At 40.6% G+C, this 14,662-nt stretch overlaps 1 protein-coding gene across 10 annotated transcripts in view; it reads right to left on the bottom strand.

Moving 5' to 3' along the window:
* Nucleotides 1-14,662, bottom strand: part of lrrfip1b (leucine rich repeat (in FLII) interacting protein 1b) — a 31,266-nt gene that overhangs the window by 3,845 nt on the left and 12,759 nt on the right. For 3 of the 10 annotated variants that reach the window (XM_061683766.1, XM_061683783.1, XM_061683816.1), the window contains 11 exons: nucleotides 14,084-14,128; nucleotides 13,863-13,913; nucleotides 13,576-13,653; nucleotides 13,417-13,452; nucleotides 11,744-11,869; nucleotides 11,236-11,406; nucleotides 10,152-10,244; nucleotides 9,855-9,947; nucleotides 9,541-9,633; nucleotides 9,223-9,358; nucleotides 6,391-8,021 (listed from right to left, as the gene is read on the bottom strand). In XM_061683766.1, coding sequence (XP_061539750.1) covers nucleotides 7,024-8,021; nucleotides 9,223-9,358; nucleotides 9,541-9,633; nucleotides 9,855-9,947; nucleotides 10,152-10,244; nucleotides 11,236-11,406; nucleotides 11,744-11,869; nucleotides 13,417-13,452; nucleotides 13,576-13,653; nucleotides 13,863-13,913; nucleotides 14,084-14,128 — 1,920 coding nt within the window. In that variant the 3' untranslated portion in view covers nucleotides 6,391-7,023. Of the gene's footprint in view, nucleotides 1-640; nucleotides 746-2,410; nucleotides 2,491-2,578; nucleotides 2,697-2,821; nucleotides 2,872-6,390; nucleotides 8,022-9,222; nucleotides 9,359-9,540; nucleotides 9,634-9,854; nucleotides 9,948-10,151; nucleotides 10,245-11,235; nucleotides 11,407-11,743; nucleotides 11,870-13,416; nucleotides 13,453-13,575; nucleotides 13,654-13,862; nucleotides 13,914-14,083; nucleotides 14,129-14,662 lie in introns of those variants that run through there. The other 7 variants (XM_061683775.1, XM_061683801.1, XM_061683809.1 and 4 more) reach the window with 5 other exon arrangements.

Raw genomic sequence — 14,662 nt, 5'->3', positions numbered from 1 at the left:
CGACCCTAGTGAGGATAAGCGGTACAGAAAATGGATGGATCTCCTCTTCGCCAGTAGTTGGCACTACGCTACGGCGGGTTGACACCTCAGCAAATCATCATGCATGTAAGAAAGAAAGAAAGGTATTTGTTCACTAGTTTATGTCATTGTGTTAATTGAAATGTTATGTACCAAAATTACTAGTGTTATAAGTACTGAGTGCTATCGAACATCCCTAATTTTGAAATGTGTTTTTAATAAAACAGCACTAAATAGTATTGTACTTAATAAGAACATACACTAATAACATTAATGGAAATAATTAAATAGTTTGTGCATCTTCTGGTGTGCATGTCATGGCCACCAGGGGGCAGTATGATACAGACAGACGCAGTACATGGAGATGATAAATCCGGAGCAACGAAGCTGCAGTTCAGTCACAGAGGATGATAAAGAATATTTGACTGAGTATTGTATACTCTGTCTGCATGTTTCTCTTGGTCAAATATGAGATTTCCACGATATAGCGGGGTCTTGGTAGGTGAACTGCCATATAGCGGGGCAATACTACACTAATTTGTCATACTCTAATGCTGGAAAAGAGTATTTATATATTGCTACATCGAGAAGTCATGATTTGATAAATGTTTGATGAAAGTACTTCTCTATGCAGTTTTCTCTTCTCGACCTTCAGCTCATCCTCGACCATCTGTGCGCTCTCCGACGCTGTCCTGTATCGAGTCACCTGACCTTCCAGCCGGATGACCTGGACAATGTAAGACACACCTGCAAGGAAACTGCATGTTTCGAAGACACTAAGGAGCTGATTAATGTTCTAAAAAAAATACTGTATGTGGGAAGGTAGACAAAGCTTGGCTCCACGATAAGCGCTTTGTTTAGCCCTTACATAGTGTTCGGGCCAAATTTGATATCTTTTGACATTTGACAGCAATAAAAAAAACGAAATGTCATTCCTTGACCCTGAAAATGTTCTGGTTATTCCTTAAGTGACCCAAAAAAAAAAAATGTATTTTGCTGCAAAGGTTATGTACACTGAGGTTGTTCAAATTTGACCCTTGTCAAATAAAATGGGCTTTAGATTTGTTAACAAAAACGATGGGCTTCAGATTCAGATAATTCTAAAGCTGTACATGCCATAAATGGGTGCATTTTTTATGGGACAGTATTATTAGTATCATTGTGAGAGAGGATGTTTAAAACAGTCCTGAGAAATGTCTGTGTTCCCGCAACATTTGCACAGGATTATCCAAAAATGAGCAGTGTAAAACATAAAAAATATGCTTTCCCTTTCTCTGATACAAGATTGAAGAATAATCATCCATTTACTATTAGGGTGTATTCACATCAGGTAAGTGCTTTGGTCTGCTTGTTTGGTCCGGACCAAAAGTGGACTTTGACTAGCTATAATACATTTTGAACAGCTTTGCAGTTTATAATTTAATATAGACCATTGGTTTTCAACCGAAGAACTATAAAGAACATGCATTTTTCAAAAAAATAGCCTCTGAAAACTGTATTTAACATTATGAAACAGAATTACACATGTTTACATGTTCAGAGTGGGTTTCAAAACATCTTGTTAAGAAACTGAGGATGAACATGATAACTGCATGTACAAAAACGAATAACTTGGCCCGGATCTCTTCCTTTTACAAGTGTAGGAAAGTGCAAAATCAATAATCTGTCTTCTTTTTGGGAAATGAATAATGCAGACCAAAGCATCTGTAATATTTTTTTAAATCAGGATTATCATGTTATAAAAACACCTAATACCTTTTATGCAAGCGGTTGTTTAAATGTCGCTGGAGGTTGCATTTGGAGCCCAAGTAATAATCTGTCTGACACATGTCTGTCAAAATAGGGTTATTTTCCAAATCAAAGGTTAGTTCGTTAAATATTTTAACTGCCTCTACGACGTGATGCTACCCGAATTTATGTGCAAAGTCGGAATGTGCCTTGTTCTATCACTAACTCATACTAGCGCAGTACTGGAGACAAAATTACAGTAAATGTTTCAATGAAAAACACTTCAAGCCAAAAATATTGAACAATCCAGCGAAAAACAGTTAATATGGCACTGACTGACCTTCTTGTACCACATTAAAACATACTCTTATGCCATCTGTAACGTCAAACTGACGTATGTTGGTATCATTGTAAACAGAGAAGCCCTTGTAATTTTTCACCACTTGTCTACGACCCTCCCAAAATGTCTCTGAAACCCGCTTTTGGGTCCCGACCCATCAGTTGACAATCGCTGATATAGACAATCATAATGCAGATATTCTTGGCTCGCAACATACTGTATGTGCATGGACAATGAACAGTATGTAAGGGTTCCAAATGTTGCTTCGAATGTTGATGTGTATTGGACAAAAGGAACAATAATAAAAAAAGGCAAACGACGTACATTCTGTTCAAGAGTGGCAACTTGCTGTTCCGATTTCACCAGTGTGAACTTCAAGTCGCTGATTTGTCTGCTCGCATCTCCTAAGAAAAATGTGCGATGGCAGCGTCATACAAGAAGAAGAACATGAACGCTTCTATGAAGAAGAGCGAGAAAAAGAGGAGGGCTCACTCTGGAGTTCCATCACATGTGAGTCCGCGCCATTTTGCAGATGGTCTTCCTCAGGATTCTGGCCCCCATCAGATCCATTTCTTTGTCTCAAAAGCAATTGAGTCTTGAGCATTCTCACCTACAGCAGTCGCACATTGACAAAACAAATGGAACTCCTGCAGAATGCTTGTTTGTCTCCCTCTTGTGTGAAATGTTCAGATGCATTGATGGTTAAATGTTGATTTCATGGTGATAGAATCTCACCTGATCCTGGAAACTTTCTCTTTCTTCAAATAGCTTCTTCAGATGCAGCTCTGGAATAAGAGTAACATGGTCACTAACAGTCACCTTATTTGCTTGTTTGTTAATTCATGACACCATTAATTACACTTGAATCTGAATTACAGTTGTAAGTATTTTAATAACAACTTGAAACTTGCAATTATTACAGACATTGCCATTAATATCTTGATGATTTTATGTCAAATGATTGGTGGTTTGATTCAGAAAATATCAATTGGCAATTGCTAGATACACTCCAATCGGTAGACTTTTACAATTTCTTACCTCTCCAAAAGGCTGTGACATCACTGTCGAGAAAACCATGACATAAAGCAGCAAGCATGAAAAACATACTTAGACCTCAACTCTACAGAAATGATTTATTTTCTTTCCTAAAAAATATTTCCATAAATAAAATACAAACATCACTGCCAGGTTATTACATCCACCTCAGCTCATTAATTTGTAACCTCCAAGTATTTCTTTAAGTTTGACAGTTATCTCAGCCTACACAGCAAATAAAGTTTACACCGCTTATAAGATGGAGCCTATCCCAGCTGACTTTGGGTGAGCGTTACACCCTGGATTGGTTGCCAGCCAATTTCACTGCGCATATAGACAAAACTCGCAAGATCACATTCACACCCGTGTAAAACTTAGAGCAGGGATGACCAAATCTTTTCCGCCGATGGCCACATACAGAAAAATCGACGTGCGCAACGGCCACTTTGGCATTCTACGATTAATTGGTTAAACACGCTACAACCAACCCATCAAGCAATTCTATATTGTTTATATCGTATAATAGATATATGTATAAACCGCTACATCACAGCCTTTTGGTCAACGTTATGAGGTAAATAGTTAAGGATTTTTCAGGAATTTGGGGAGGTCCGCCGCCCTCTATTCCACTAGAATAGATCCGCCCCTACACTGAACAGCAACCGAATCCAATCTCCACATTACGAACCAAAACCAGAACAAACTGTAGTAAGATGAGCATTTTTAAAGGAGTTACTTGAGGATCATTAATTTGATATGTTCACAAATTGGACCTCGAAACAGAGCAGAAGCAAACCCTTTTTTATTCTGAAATGAACCTCACGTGGTCCCCTCCCTACCACCTGCCCACAGCCAGTGCATATTCAGAGTGAATCATAACTAAATATGTGTATATGTGTAATATATCTGTTGCTTGTGTAGTACTTCGAATGCAAAAATAGTGGAGAGCCAACAGAATGTTTTTATTTTCTTTATGTGCCCAAATGCAGTTGACAAAATGACAACCTAATTACTGTACAAACCTCAGCGATAGGTGGTTGGTATGTGTAGTGAGGTCATTTCGGTATCAAATGCGCCCCCAAAAAGAAGAGGCACAGCAAAATATGTATATTCAAACTAAAATAATCAAGGAGTGACGAAAAGAGAGGATTAACTATTTAATTTGAAGTTCTGTTCCATTTACAGCTGGTGCACGGCCATTTTCATACTTCACTTCAGGCTCTATTATTACTCATCCTTCATCGGGGATAAATGACTGTGAATGCTGTTATATTATCTGTTTACATGTGTTGCTGTACGTTCCGTTGCTTAAAGGGTTATACTGTAACTGCGCAAAATACAGCGGCTGAAATAAGCATTTAACACGTCACCATTTTTCTCATTAAATATATTTCCCAAGGTGCTATTGACATGAACATTTCACCAGATGTTGGGAACAACCCAAGTAATCAATACATTCAAAGAAAATACAACAGAAATTAAGCTATGTGTAATAATGTGAAATGACACAAGGAAAATGTATTGAACACGCCAACTGGTGTTTCTTTAATACTTTGTACAAAAGCCTTTGTTTGCAATGACAGCTTCAAGACGCCTCCTGTATGGGGAAACTAGTTGCATGGATTGCTCTGGTGTGATTTTGGCCCATTCCTTCACATAAGCAGTCTTCAAATCTTCAAGCTTCTGTGGGCTTTTATGGACCTTGAGTTTCAGTTCTTCCCATCGCTTTTCAATTGGATTCAAGTCAGGTGATTGGCCGGGGCATTCGAGCAGCTTTGTTTTTTTTCTTGAAACCAATTGAGAGTTTCCTTGGCAGTCAGTATGTTTTGGATCATTATCCTGCTCAAACGTCGTTTCATTTTCATCATCCTCGTAGATGCCAGGATATTTTTGTCAAGAATGTTTCGGTACATTTGCCCATTCATCCTTCCTTCAATAATGTGACGTTTACCAGTACCATTTGCTGAAAGCAGCCCCACACCATCATGTTCCCACCTCCGAACTTCACTGTTGGTATGGTGTTTTTAAGGTGATGTGCAGTGCCATTTCTCCTCCAAAACGAAGAGTTCAATTTTGCTCTCATTCGACCAGACTATATACTCCCAGAATTCAACTGGCTTGCCCAAATGTTGTTCAGTAAACTTTAATTGACCTTTGACATGCTTTTTTTTTTTCAGCAATGGGTCTTGCATGGTAAGCGAGCATATAGGCCATGGCGGCGGAGTACATTACTACTTTTATTATTACTTTTCTTGTGGCAACAGTACCTGCTAATTCCAGGTCTTTTTGAAGCTCCCCACATGTGGCCATTGGCTCTTGGACAACTCTTCTGATTATTCTTTGCACTTCTCTGTCAGAAATTGTTCAAGGAGCACCTGATCGAGGCAAATTTATGGTGGTATGATTGGCTTTCCACTTACGTATTATGGCCCCATCCGTGCTCACTGGAACGTTCAGAAGCTTAGATATGCGCCTGTAACCAATGCCATTGTTATGTTTTGCAACGGTTACTTTGTGATGATTTTGAGACAGCTCTTTGTTCTTACCCATCATGAGATGTGTCTTGACTCACACCTTGGCAATGAGACCCTTATGGAGGCCATCAATTAGGACTGAAACAGCTGATATTCATTTGCACTGACAAGGGGCTGGATTGCTGTTTGATTATTGAGAGATTTTAGTTGTTGTCTTGACTTTCCATGGCTTTTTGCACCTCCCTATCTTCATGTGTTCAAGAGTTTATCCCTGTGACATTTCACATTTTTACACACAACTTAATTTCTAAGCTCATTTGTTGTACTTTCTTTCTATGTATGGATTACATGGCTTGTTCCCAACATCTGGTGAGATTTTCAGGTCAATAGCACCTTTGGAAGTATATTTAGTGAGGAAAATAGTGACGTTTTAAATACTTATTTCAGCTGCGGTATAAGCTATTTGTTAGCCTGTCAATTGAGTTGTCCATTATGTTTTAGTATTAAGCTCGCAGCCTTTAAAGCAAAGTTATGTTGTTGTTTTAAATACACAATGCGTAATTGTCATTGTTTTATGTTTACTTTGACGGTACACTTCAACTGGGGGAGGCAATATATTATTTTTTGGAGAGTTGTTCGCTAATTCTATATGCCAAACTGCTGCTTGTTTTAAAGTGAGTTCAGTATCTCAAATGAAATTAAGAAAATCGGCCAAATTATGGCTCGTAAGTCGAGTCACTCACACCTCAAGACACTACTGTATTTCACAGGCTAAAAAAAAAACTAACAGCAGGCTGCAGTTTGGACACCCCTGATTTATAGTCTTCAATCGTCATACCAAGCTGTTTTTGGAACATGGGAGGAAGCCGTAGCACCTACAGAAAACCCACACAAACAAGGAAAGAATATGCAAACTCTGCACATGAGTGCTGACAGCTGTGGCCAAATGGTTAAGATCATTGTCTGCCACTGTGGGGGACCTAGGTTCAAGACCCCAACTGGACCATCGCCCGGACTCACGGCTGTGGTGTCCTTGAGCAAAACACTGATACCCTGAAATGCTCCCGGGCGCTTCAGCGGCCCCCTGCTCCAGTGTGTTCCACTAACATGTGTATGTGTATGTGTATGTGTATGTGTAAGTGTTCACTGTGATGGGTAAAATGCAGAGAACAAATTTCGTGTGCATGCATGCATGTTCATGACAATAAAAGGTGATTCTTCTTCTTCTTCTAAAAGATTCAAACCCCAACCTCAGAATTGAGGCAGACAGGCTAACCACTTGCACACCGTGCTGCCCAGCAGCTCCACATTTGACGAAAAATTTATTGTTTCCTTCCACTAGGAGAGCTTGGAAATATTTTTGCATTTCTTGATGTTTAGACTCTGTTCTTCTTTTACTCTCGGCTGACTCCTGCTATTAGCAGCTGATTACTGCGCCATCTCCTCATGGGCCTCCTCGCAACTGTCCATGTCTTCCACTGATGCCTCCTGGATAGCTTGCATATTTGTCTCCAGGATCTGGCTGCAGTGCTGCTCTTCAAAGAGTTTTCCTTCTGGGAGTTCTTGCAGTACCCATTCAGGAGCCGCCATGACCTTGATTTCCTCAACAAACCTTCGGAACTTGCAACTTTGACCGACAGCATCAGAGGTCGCCGAATCTGCTGGCCACTTTGTGAGGAAGTCGGTCATATTTGGTTGAGCTGCCTCTTCATTAGATGTCTCACATTTCTCGGACGTATTTCCTGTTCCCTCATATTTTGCAGGACAGTCCTCGCAATCTTCACGTATGAGACTTGCTGAACAATGTGGGTCCACAGAGTCTCTCACCCCAGTGGGTGCAAAGAAACCTTGAGCGAGCTTCTCATTCATTGTCTGGCCTGTCGAGCGATTAGAGTCATACTGCAAAGTTTTGTGTTGAGGTGACAAAGATAAGGTGATGTGATATGTCTTCTGCTGTTCTGCTGAGTTTCCAGACCTGAGGTTCTTTTGTTCCAAGATCATGTCCCAGACAGGTAAAGGCTTACCTGGTTTGTGGACCTTTTCAGTGGATTTCCTACTAATATGCGAGGTGGATTTTTGGAGTTTTGTATGGCTTTCGCGCTGATGTTTGGACAACTGGGCTTCATCTGGTGACTCTACAGATGACTTGAATTTGGGTACAAAAGTCAATTCAAGTGCAGAGTTTCCACGCTGCTTCAATGCTTGTTTTGTGATTGCCCTGTTCTTGGACACACACTTTCCTTTCAGTCTGGTGGGAAATGTCCTCATCTGATCTTTTCTTCTTCCTTTGTAAGTCATTTGTTTTCTTGCACGGGCCTCCCGGCTCACATTTGAAGCTTGTACGTGCTTGCCGATCGAGATGAAACTGAGCGACTGTGAGGGTTTATTTATCTGACAATGGCGGGATGTCATGTCTCCAGTGCTGCCTGAAAGACCACGAAGGATACATTGGAGCACCAAGCACAGACAAATAGTCAATGACGGAGTAATTAACCAAGACACTCAGGTAAATAGCAAATGTGGTTCTCAATGAACATGAGCATCCATCAGGTTGATTGAAATAAACTGGGAAATATTTAAATCAACAAGAATCAAGCATGCTTTCATGCAGGGGTATCCAAACGTTTTACTCCGGGACCCACATACAGAAAGATCGAAGAGCAACTTCAAACCAACCCATTAAACAGGCGATAAGACAAATAGTCTAAGATTTGATACAAGGTTATGGGGTGGCCCATAACCTTGTATCCCAGTAGACTAGATCTGTTCCTGCACTGTAAATACATTGTCATTATACATGTTTGAAGCTAAGTGCTGAAAATGTGCAAAGACTGAGAACTATGTGAAAATATAGCAGTAAACTCTTTTTCACCATTACCATTTTCCTTATTTTTTGGGGGCATGGCTAAAACTGTGCCCAGTGATGCACTTAGCCCCCCGTCCCCCACCACAACCTCCGCTACATCAAAACTTGAGCACCTTCTTTCGCATCAGCAGTTTTCCGTGCGGTTAGCTATCTAGCTATGGCTAAACCCCAAAAATGCATATTTCTTTACGATTGTCCGCTGGCATGGCCGCATTAGAGCGCCTTGTTGTCGTGGCATGCAAAAGTCCTGCAACTACCCAGTGAGATATATTCCAGCCACCGGAGGCCTTAAGCGATATATTTTTGCAGCTCAAACACGTAGTTATGTGTAGGCTCAAGGAAGATGCTCAAGGAAGTAGAATCCATTTTTCAGGTCGTAGTAGTGGTATTTGTTTGACAGTTAACAGTTGAGAGAAGCATTATTTCAGCACTTTCAGCGTACACACCTCCAGCCGCTGTGAGTGGAGAGAATGGCTTCATTTTTCACGATTTTGAAGCCTCATTTTATGTAGTTGGGAATTTCTTTTTGTTTACTCTTTCTCTGTGGTGTGTTGAATTTACAAGACATTTGTTTTCACTTTAAACTTTAAAAAGCATTGCAGCCCGTGACGAATGTTATTTTTAGTGCATGCTGCGGGCTGCTAAAAATGGACAATGGGCTGCAAATGTCCCTCGGTCCATAGTTTGGACACCCCTGTTTAACTGTCATTGAATAATAAAAGATGAATGATATTGTGTGTTGTATGGCAACAGAGCCTTACCCAGCATGCTCTCTCTGCTCCCGGGAGCTTCCTTTGCCAACTGGGATGCAAAGCTGTTGCTGACCTCTTCCTCAGCCTCGTCCAATCTAGGCCCCCCATTGGTTGCGACCTCTGGGGAAATGACCTCTCCGTATTTCTGCTTGGGAGATGATCAATAATCAGTAAGGGATCAGTGATTTGCACTATTTATCTGCTTGGCTGACCTTCCTTAAAAAGACAGCCGAACATGGCCAAATTGTTATGAGACAAGATGCATGATTGATGAGCTGTCATGTCATGTGACACGGGGACACCATCATGTGACTTCTTCTTCTGTACCTTGAGAATATCTCGGAGGGTGAGCACCTCAACTCTCAGCTGGTCGCGCTCGATCTGAATGACGTCAGAGATTTCCCTCTGACGCTCTAAAGCCTGAGACGGACCAAGGACGACGAGTTGGTGTATGGGAGCAAAGCGGTAAGGCGGGAGAGAGGAGAGAAAGCGGGTTAAGTGAGGTTAATGGATTAGCAGTAATATTAGTGTGACATTTAGTGGAATTCAAAACTGCTTATTGGTTTTTTTTGTTGTTGTCTTGGTTTGCTTTTGCCAATATTTTAGTTTTTGTAATGTTTGGACACTTCATCATGTCATACCGCGATCTTCTTCTCCTTCCACTGCAGAGCCTCCTGCAAGTCAGACACCTCCAGAGAGTAAGCATGTGTTTGTTCTCGTAACTGTGACGCTTCCTAGGGGGTGTGGAAGCAAGGAATGGAGACAGAAAGGAAAATAGAAAAGCAATGTGTTTGTTGTTAAAAGCTCGTTAAAAAGTGCCCCAAAAAGATGTTCACCCTGTGCCACTACATGACCGAATCTTGCTGAGGTGACACAGAAGAAGAATGTGAGCACTCCGGTTTGCATATTTTGTGTGTGTTGGGAATGTTTGAACTGACCATCAGCAGTTCTTCACTTCGTCTCATAGTCTCTTTCATCTCTTTAAACTGGAACTGAAGGACAAAGTGACAGTCCCGCTCACGCTCATATGCCTGCAAACACACAGGGGATACATTAGAAACCAGTGGTGGGAAGTAATGAAGTAAAAATACTTTGTTACTGTGCTTAAGATTTCTCATAGAGCTGTACTTGAGTATTTCTTTTTCAAATGACTTTTAGTTTTAAGAATGAGTTTACAATACTCAAAATCTTTGTTTTTTTTTTGTCATATTTGTTAAAACTATGACTACTACTAATTATGAAGTGACAGTAGTACATGAGAAATATGATCTGTGAAAATATCAGTCCTCTCTGGCCCCATCTTGTGCCTCTAATTGGATTTAAAAACAAAAACAACAACAACAAAAAACTCTGCTCCCAAGGAAAACCAATCAGAGACTGAAGGTGTGACTGAAGAGGTCAATCATTTGCTGTGCACTCACAGGCACATCCCCCCAGCCTTGCGCTGATCTGTTATCTTGGGCTTCAGGAGCTTTGCTGAAAACTATTGTGGAATATTCACCCCGGAAAAATAACAAAATAAAATAAATAAATGTCCATCCCTCATTTTCCAACAACAAGGTATACGACTAGCAAACAGGAGCATAAAAAGAAGAAAAGAAGGAACTGGACAAATCCCGTGACAAAACAAGGGTGAACATATAGTATTAGTTGAGAAGCGATGCAGAATTAGTGACATTTCTGCTCGACAGGTACGTTTGTCAGCTCTTTTTGATTTTTAATTGATTGTACATCTCAAAAAATACAACTTCAAACCAATAAAATGTTCAATTATAGTTACACTCAATTACAAATAAGTCATACTACCAATGTAGCAGCCGTCGCTAACATCAGCTTGTTTACATTGCTAATGCTAGCGTAGTATTGCTGGCACTGCCATTTTGAAGTGTAGCGACATTCAACTCTTGCTAGCAATTTTAAAATGACAAACTCTCCCTTTAAGTACAGAGTGTGAGTACTTTTCCCATTTATGTTACAAACACATTTAAACAATGTCATCTGACATCTTATCGATCGACTTACCTTTGTGCGCTCATCGGATTGGCGTCGCGCCTCCCAAAGCAGCTCCTCCATGTCACTCAGTTCCTCCCGCAGAGTTTCCACCTGATACATCAAAGTTGACTTGTCGTTGTGCAACTGAGCATTTGAAACCATCGCCCGGCGATACTTTTCCTCTGCCTCTGCCACGGAGTCCTGAGACAATGTTGTAATCAATCAAGAGCCAAACATACACTGGTTACATCTTAAGCAACAGTTGTTGTTGTTGTTGTTGATTGGACACAGAGGAATGAACATTTGAAAGAGTCTAGCTAGCTATCTGCCTCCAGTCAGGTGAATGGCCTGTTAATGACTTCTTTAGTTTCATACATTTTGGACTCTCAACCCAACAGAACTGAAGGCTTTTGCATAACAATTGTCGAAAGTGAAAAGTTCCATTTGACAAATTCAATATCAGTCCATCGCTGACTTAATAGGTACAGTAATCAAAATAACATTGACTTTTCAACTTAAGGGTGACAAACAGTGGTACCTTCATCTCCCTGATTGATGCCTCCATCTCTATGGAGATTGATGTGTCACAGCTTCCTCTGCGAGATGAAGCTCCACCCAGCGGCGATAGAGTGGCTGCGGAAAGATTCAGTGCTGTCCTGGAGCCCTGAGAAGGAGGACATGTTAATACACTTTAGTGGTGGAAGCGGCACGAAATAAACTTCCCACGGCTGAGTAATACAGCCAAGAAATAGCTTTTTTTTTTTTTTTATCAGAGTGCCTTTTCAGTGTAGGGGTGGGATTGTAACATGTAACGGGGCATGCCTAAACCTTGATGTTGTATAGGCTTGTTTTTCCTTGCAAAAAGTACGTACAGCATGTAGGATGCAATTTGTCTACATTTATGAGGGACAAAGGTTAATGTGTCAAGGAAGCAGCACCTTTGTTTTCATGTTACGCCCAATGACAGTACTCGAGATGCACCGGTACCACTTTTTTCAGACCAAGAACAAGTGCCTACATTTATGTACTCTCCGATACCGAGGACCGATACATTATGCCTTGCAACTGTGATGAAAGTGTTTCATTTTAACCCAATATTGTTCAAAACCATAAAACACAAACTTTTCTACATTATGGCTTGCAACTGTGATGAAAGTAATTTTCCTTTTAGCCAAATATTGTTCAGAACCATAAAACACGAACGTGGCATAAGTTTCATTCAAACATAACACTCTTTACAGTAACAAAAGGTCATTACTGACAGTAAGTAGTGACAAGTACGATAAGTATGATAAGTAAGTACATTTTTTTCCAACAATCTTTTGACACATTTCTGTGGTGTCTCAGTCTGAACATTCGTATATACAAGCCATATAAAAGATGTACATACAGTAGATCCAGTAAGAGATGAATAAGAAATAAGTGACAAAGAATAATGTGTGTAATGTCTGGTGAGTATAAACAAGTATGAATGGATGCCATGTTACCTGTGTGGTAGCTAATAACATGAGTACAAAGAAATAATGGACTGATTCTTGAGAATACCACAAGTACCATGCTACAACTTATGTGATACCTTAAAGACATCGCTTACTTTTCTTGAGCTGAGACGGAGCGTTGCGGTTCGACAGGGCTCGAATCTCGGTGCTTGCGCCTCCATTGCTACCCGAGAAAAGCATAATTTGCAGTCGGCTAAAAGTCTTGTCACCCGTGTTTATCTTAAAGAATCACCACATGACTGCCATTGCTCCTATCCGAAAGGTATACTGTATGTCGTTAGGCTGGTAAAGTGGTATCGGTGTGTAGTACCGGTACATTTTTAGGAGCATGAGTACTGTACAAATATATACAAGTAGTATCGATAGGTATCGGCATTGGTGGATCCGTAGTTGTTCTGACATATGTATCCAAAAGAAAACATTTGTGTTCATTGGTTGATGAGAAATGATCAAATATTTAAAATATTTTATAAGAATAAATTAAAGATTGTGTTTAAAGGGGCATCTATTTTCACATTATCGTAAAGAAAATAAGATGTATTTATATTATTTCCGTGCAAGTTGATACCAGTTAATCCTGGGGGGAAAAATGTATAAAAGCTCAAGTCTGGTTTCAGGAGAAATAAAGCATATTCCAGAAGGGGAAGAAAAACTTGTCTTATCTTTTGATCTTGGTCAAATGAGCCAAACACAGAAAAGGAGATTGACTTACTCTATCCAGAAAATCTCTGTCAAGTCTGTCCTCCACCTAAGCACACACACATTCAGACCATGGAGATGTCATGTATACTATCAAACAATTTCATCACTCTCAAATAAAACTGCAGCCAGTTTCCATCACTTAGCTACCAGTCAGCTCTGACAAACTTACCACAGGGCTTGCCCGAGCTGAACTAGCTCTGGAGGATGCCCGAGAGCCAGAACCGAGAAATGAGCTGTAGTCTGAAGGCTGGGAAGGAAGGAAGAAAGGAAGAACAGGTGCAGGGATAGAAGGATGTAAGGAAAAGATATTTAGGAGGACACAAGGATGAATACAGGTATAAGGAAGAAGTAAAAGGACGTAAGGATAAATGCAAGACAGAAGTGTTTGAGAAGGAAACCAGACGAAGAAATAGAAGGGCTGTACAATCCAAAATTAAACTAGTGAAGTTAAGTCACCTTTAGACTGCCTCGACTCCCCACAGACATCCGCTCTTCATCATCTGACAGCTGAAAACATAAACATGAAGACACGTTGACTTACTGACATACTTTGTAAACCACTTGCAATGATGAGGCAGCGACACATTGCCGGAGGTAACCGCAACTCTTTTCATAAGCTAAAACGTCTCAAAGAGGAAACATATAAGACTGAACGAAAAGTCAGAGACGATACAGACCGAAGCGATTCTCCGCAAGTGGCGAGAATAGCGCTCGCCGTCCTCCTTGAAAGGCCGCAAAGAGGGATAGAAAGAGAGGAGACGGTTACGACGAAGCAAAGAGTCACATCTGCTCCCACAGAAAGATGATTAGGTGTGCATGCTTGATACGATGCCTGACATGCAGGTTATAAAAGAAGCATTCAAAATAAAACCTCATGAACTAGTGTACAACAGCTATGTAGCAAAAGTTGAAATGAAAAACTAGAATGTGGCAGTAGGGATGTCATTGTCTCTGACTGCCATATGAGCACACACACAGCAATAACAAGAGGCTGACATGCGGTGTGAATGACTGGTAAAAACCTTCTGACTCCACCCGGGTTACTTAAACTAGAGCTTAACTTTGGTGACCTGTGAGATCCAGCTGAAACATACTACTTACTACTTTCTTACATTACTGGAGATCACTTTATTTTAGATAACATGATGTTACAGCCTCTGCCAGATCAATACAATTGATGCAATGCTTTTGTTTGTTTTAGAAGCGATTAGGAGGTAGAAGGTTTTCATGTGCCAGCGGCTCAAGCGTAGTCGTAC

This window comes from Phycodurus eques, chromosome 1, assembly GCF_024500275.1.
Source record: "Phycodurus eques isolate BA_2022a chromosome 1, UOR_Pequ_1.1, whole genome shotgun sequence".
Classification (NCBI taxonomy): domain Eukaryota; kingdom Metazoa; phylum Chordata; class Actinopteri; order Syngnathiformes; family Syngnathidae; genus Phycodurus; species Phycodurus eques.
The sequence above is the reverse complement of the archived record's forward strand: the minus strand, read 5'-3'. Positions and strand labels throughout refer to the sequence as shown.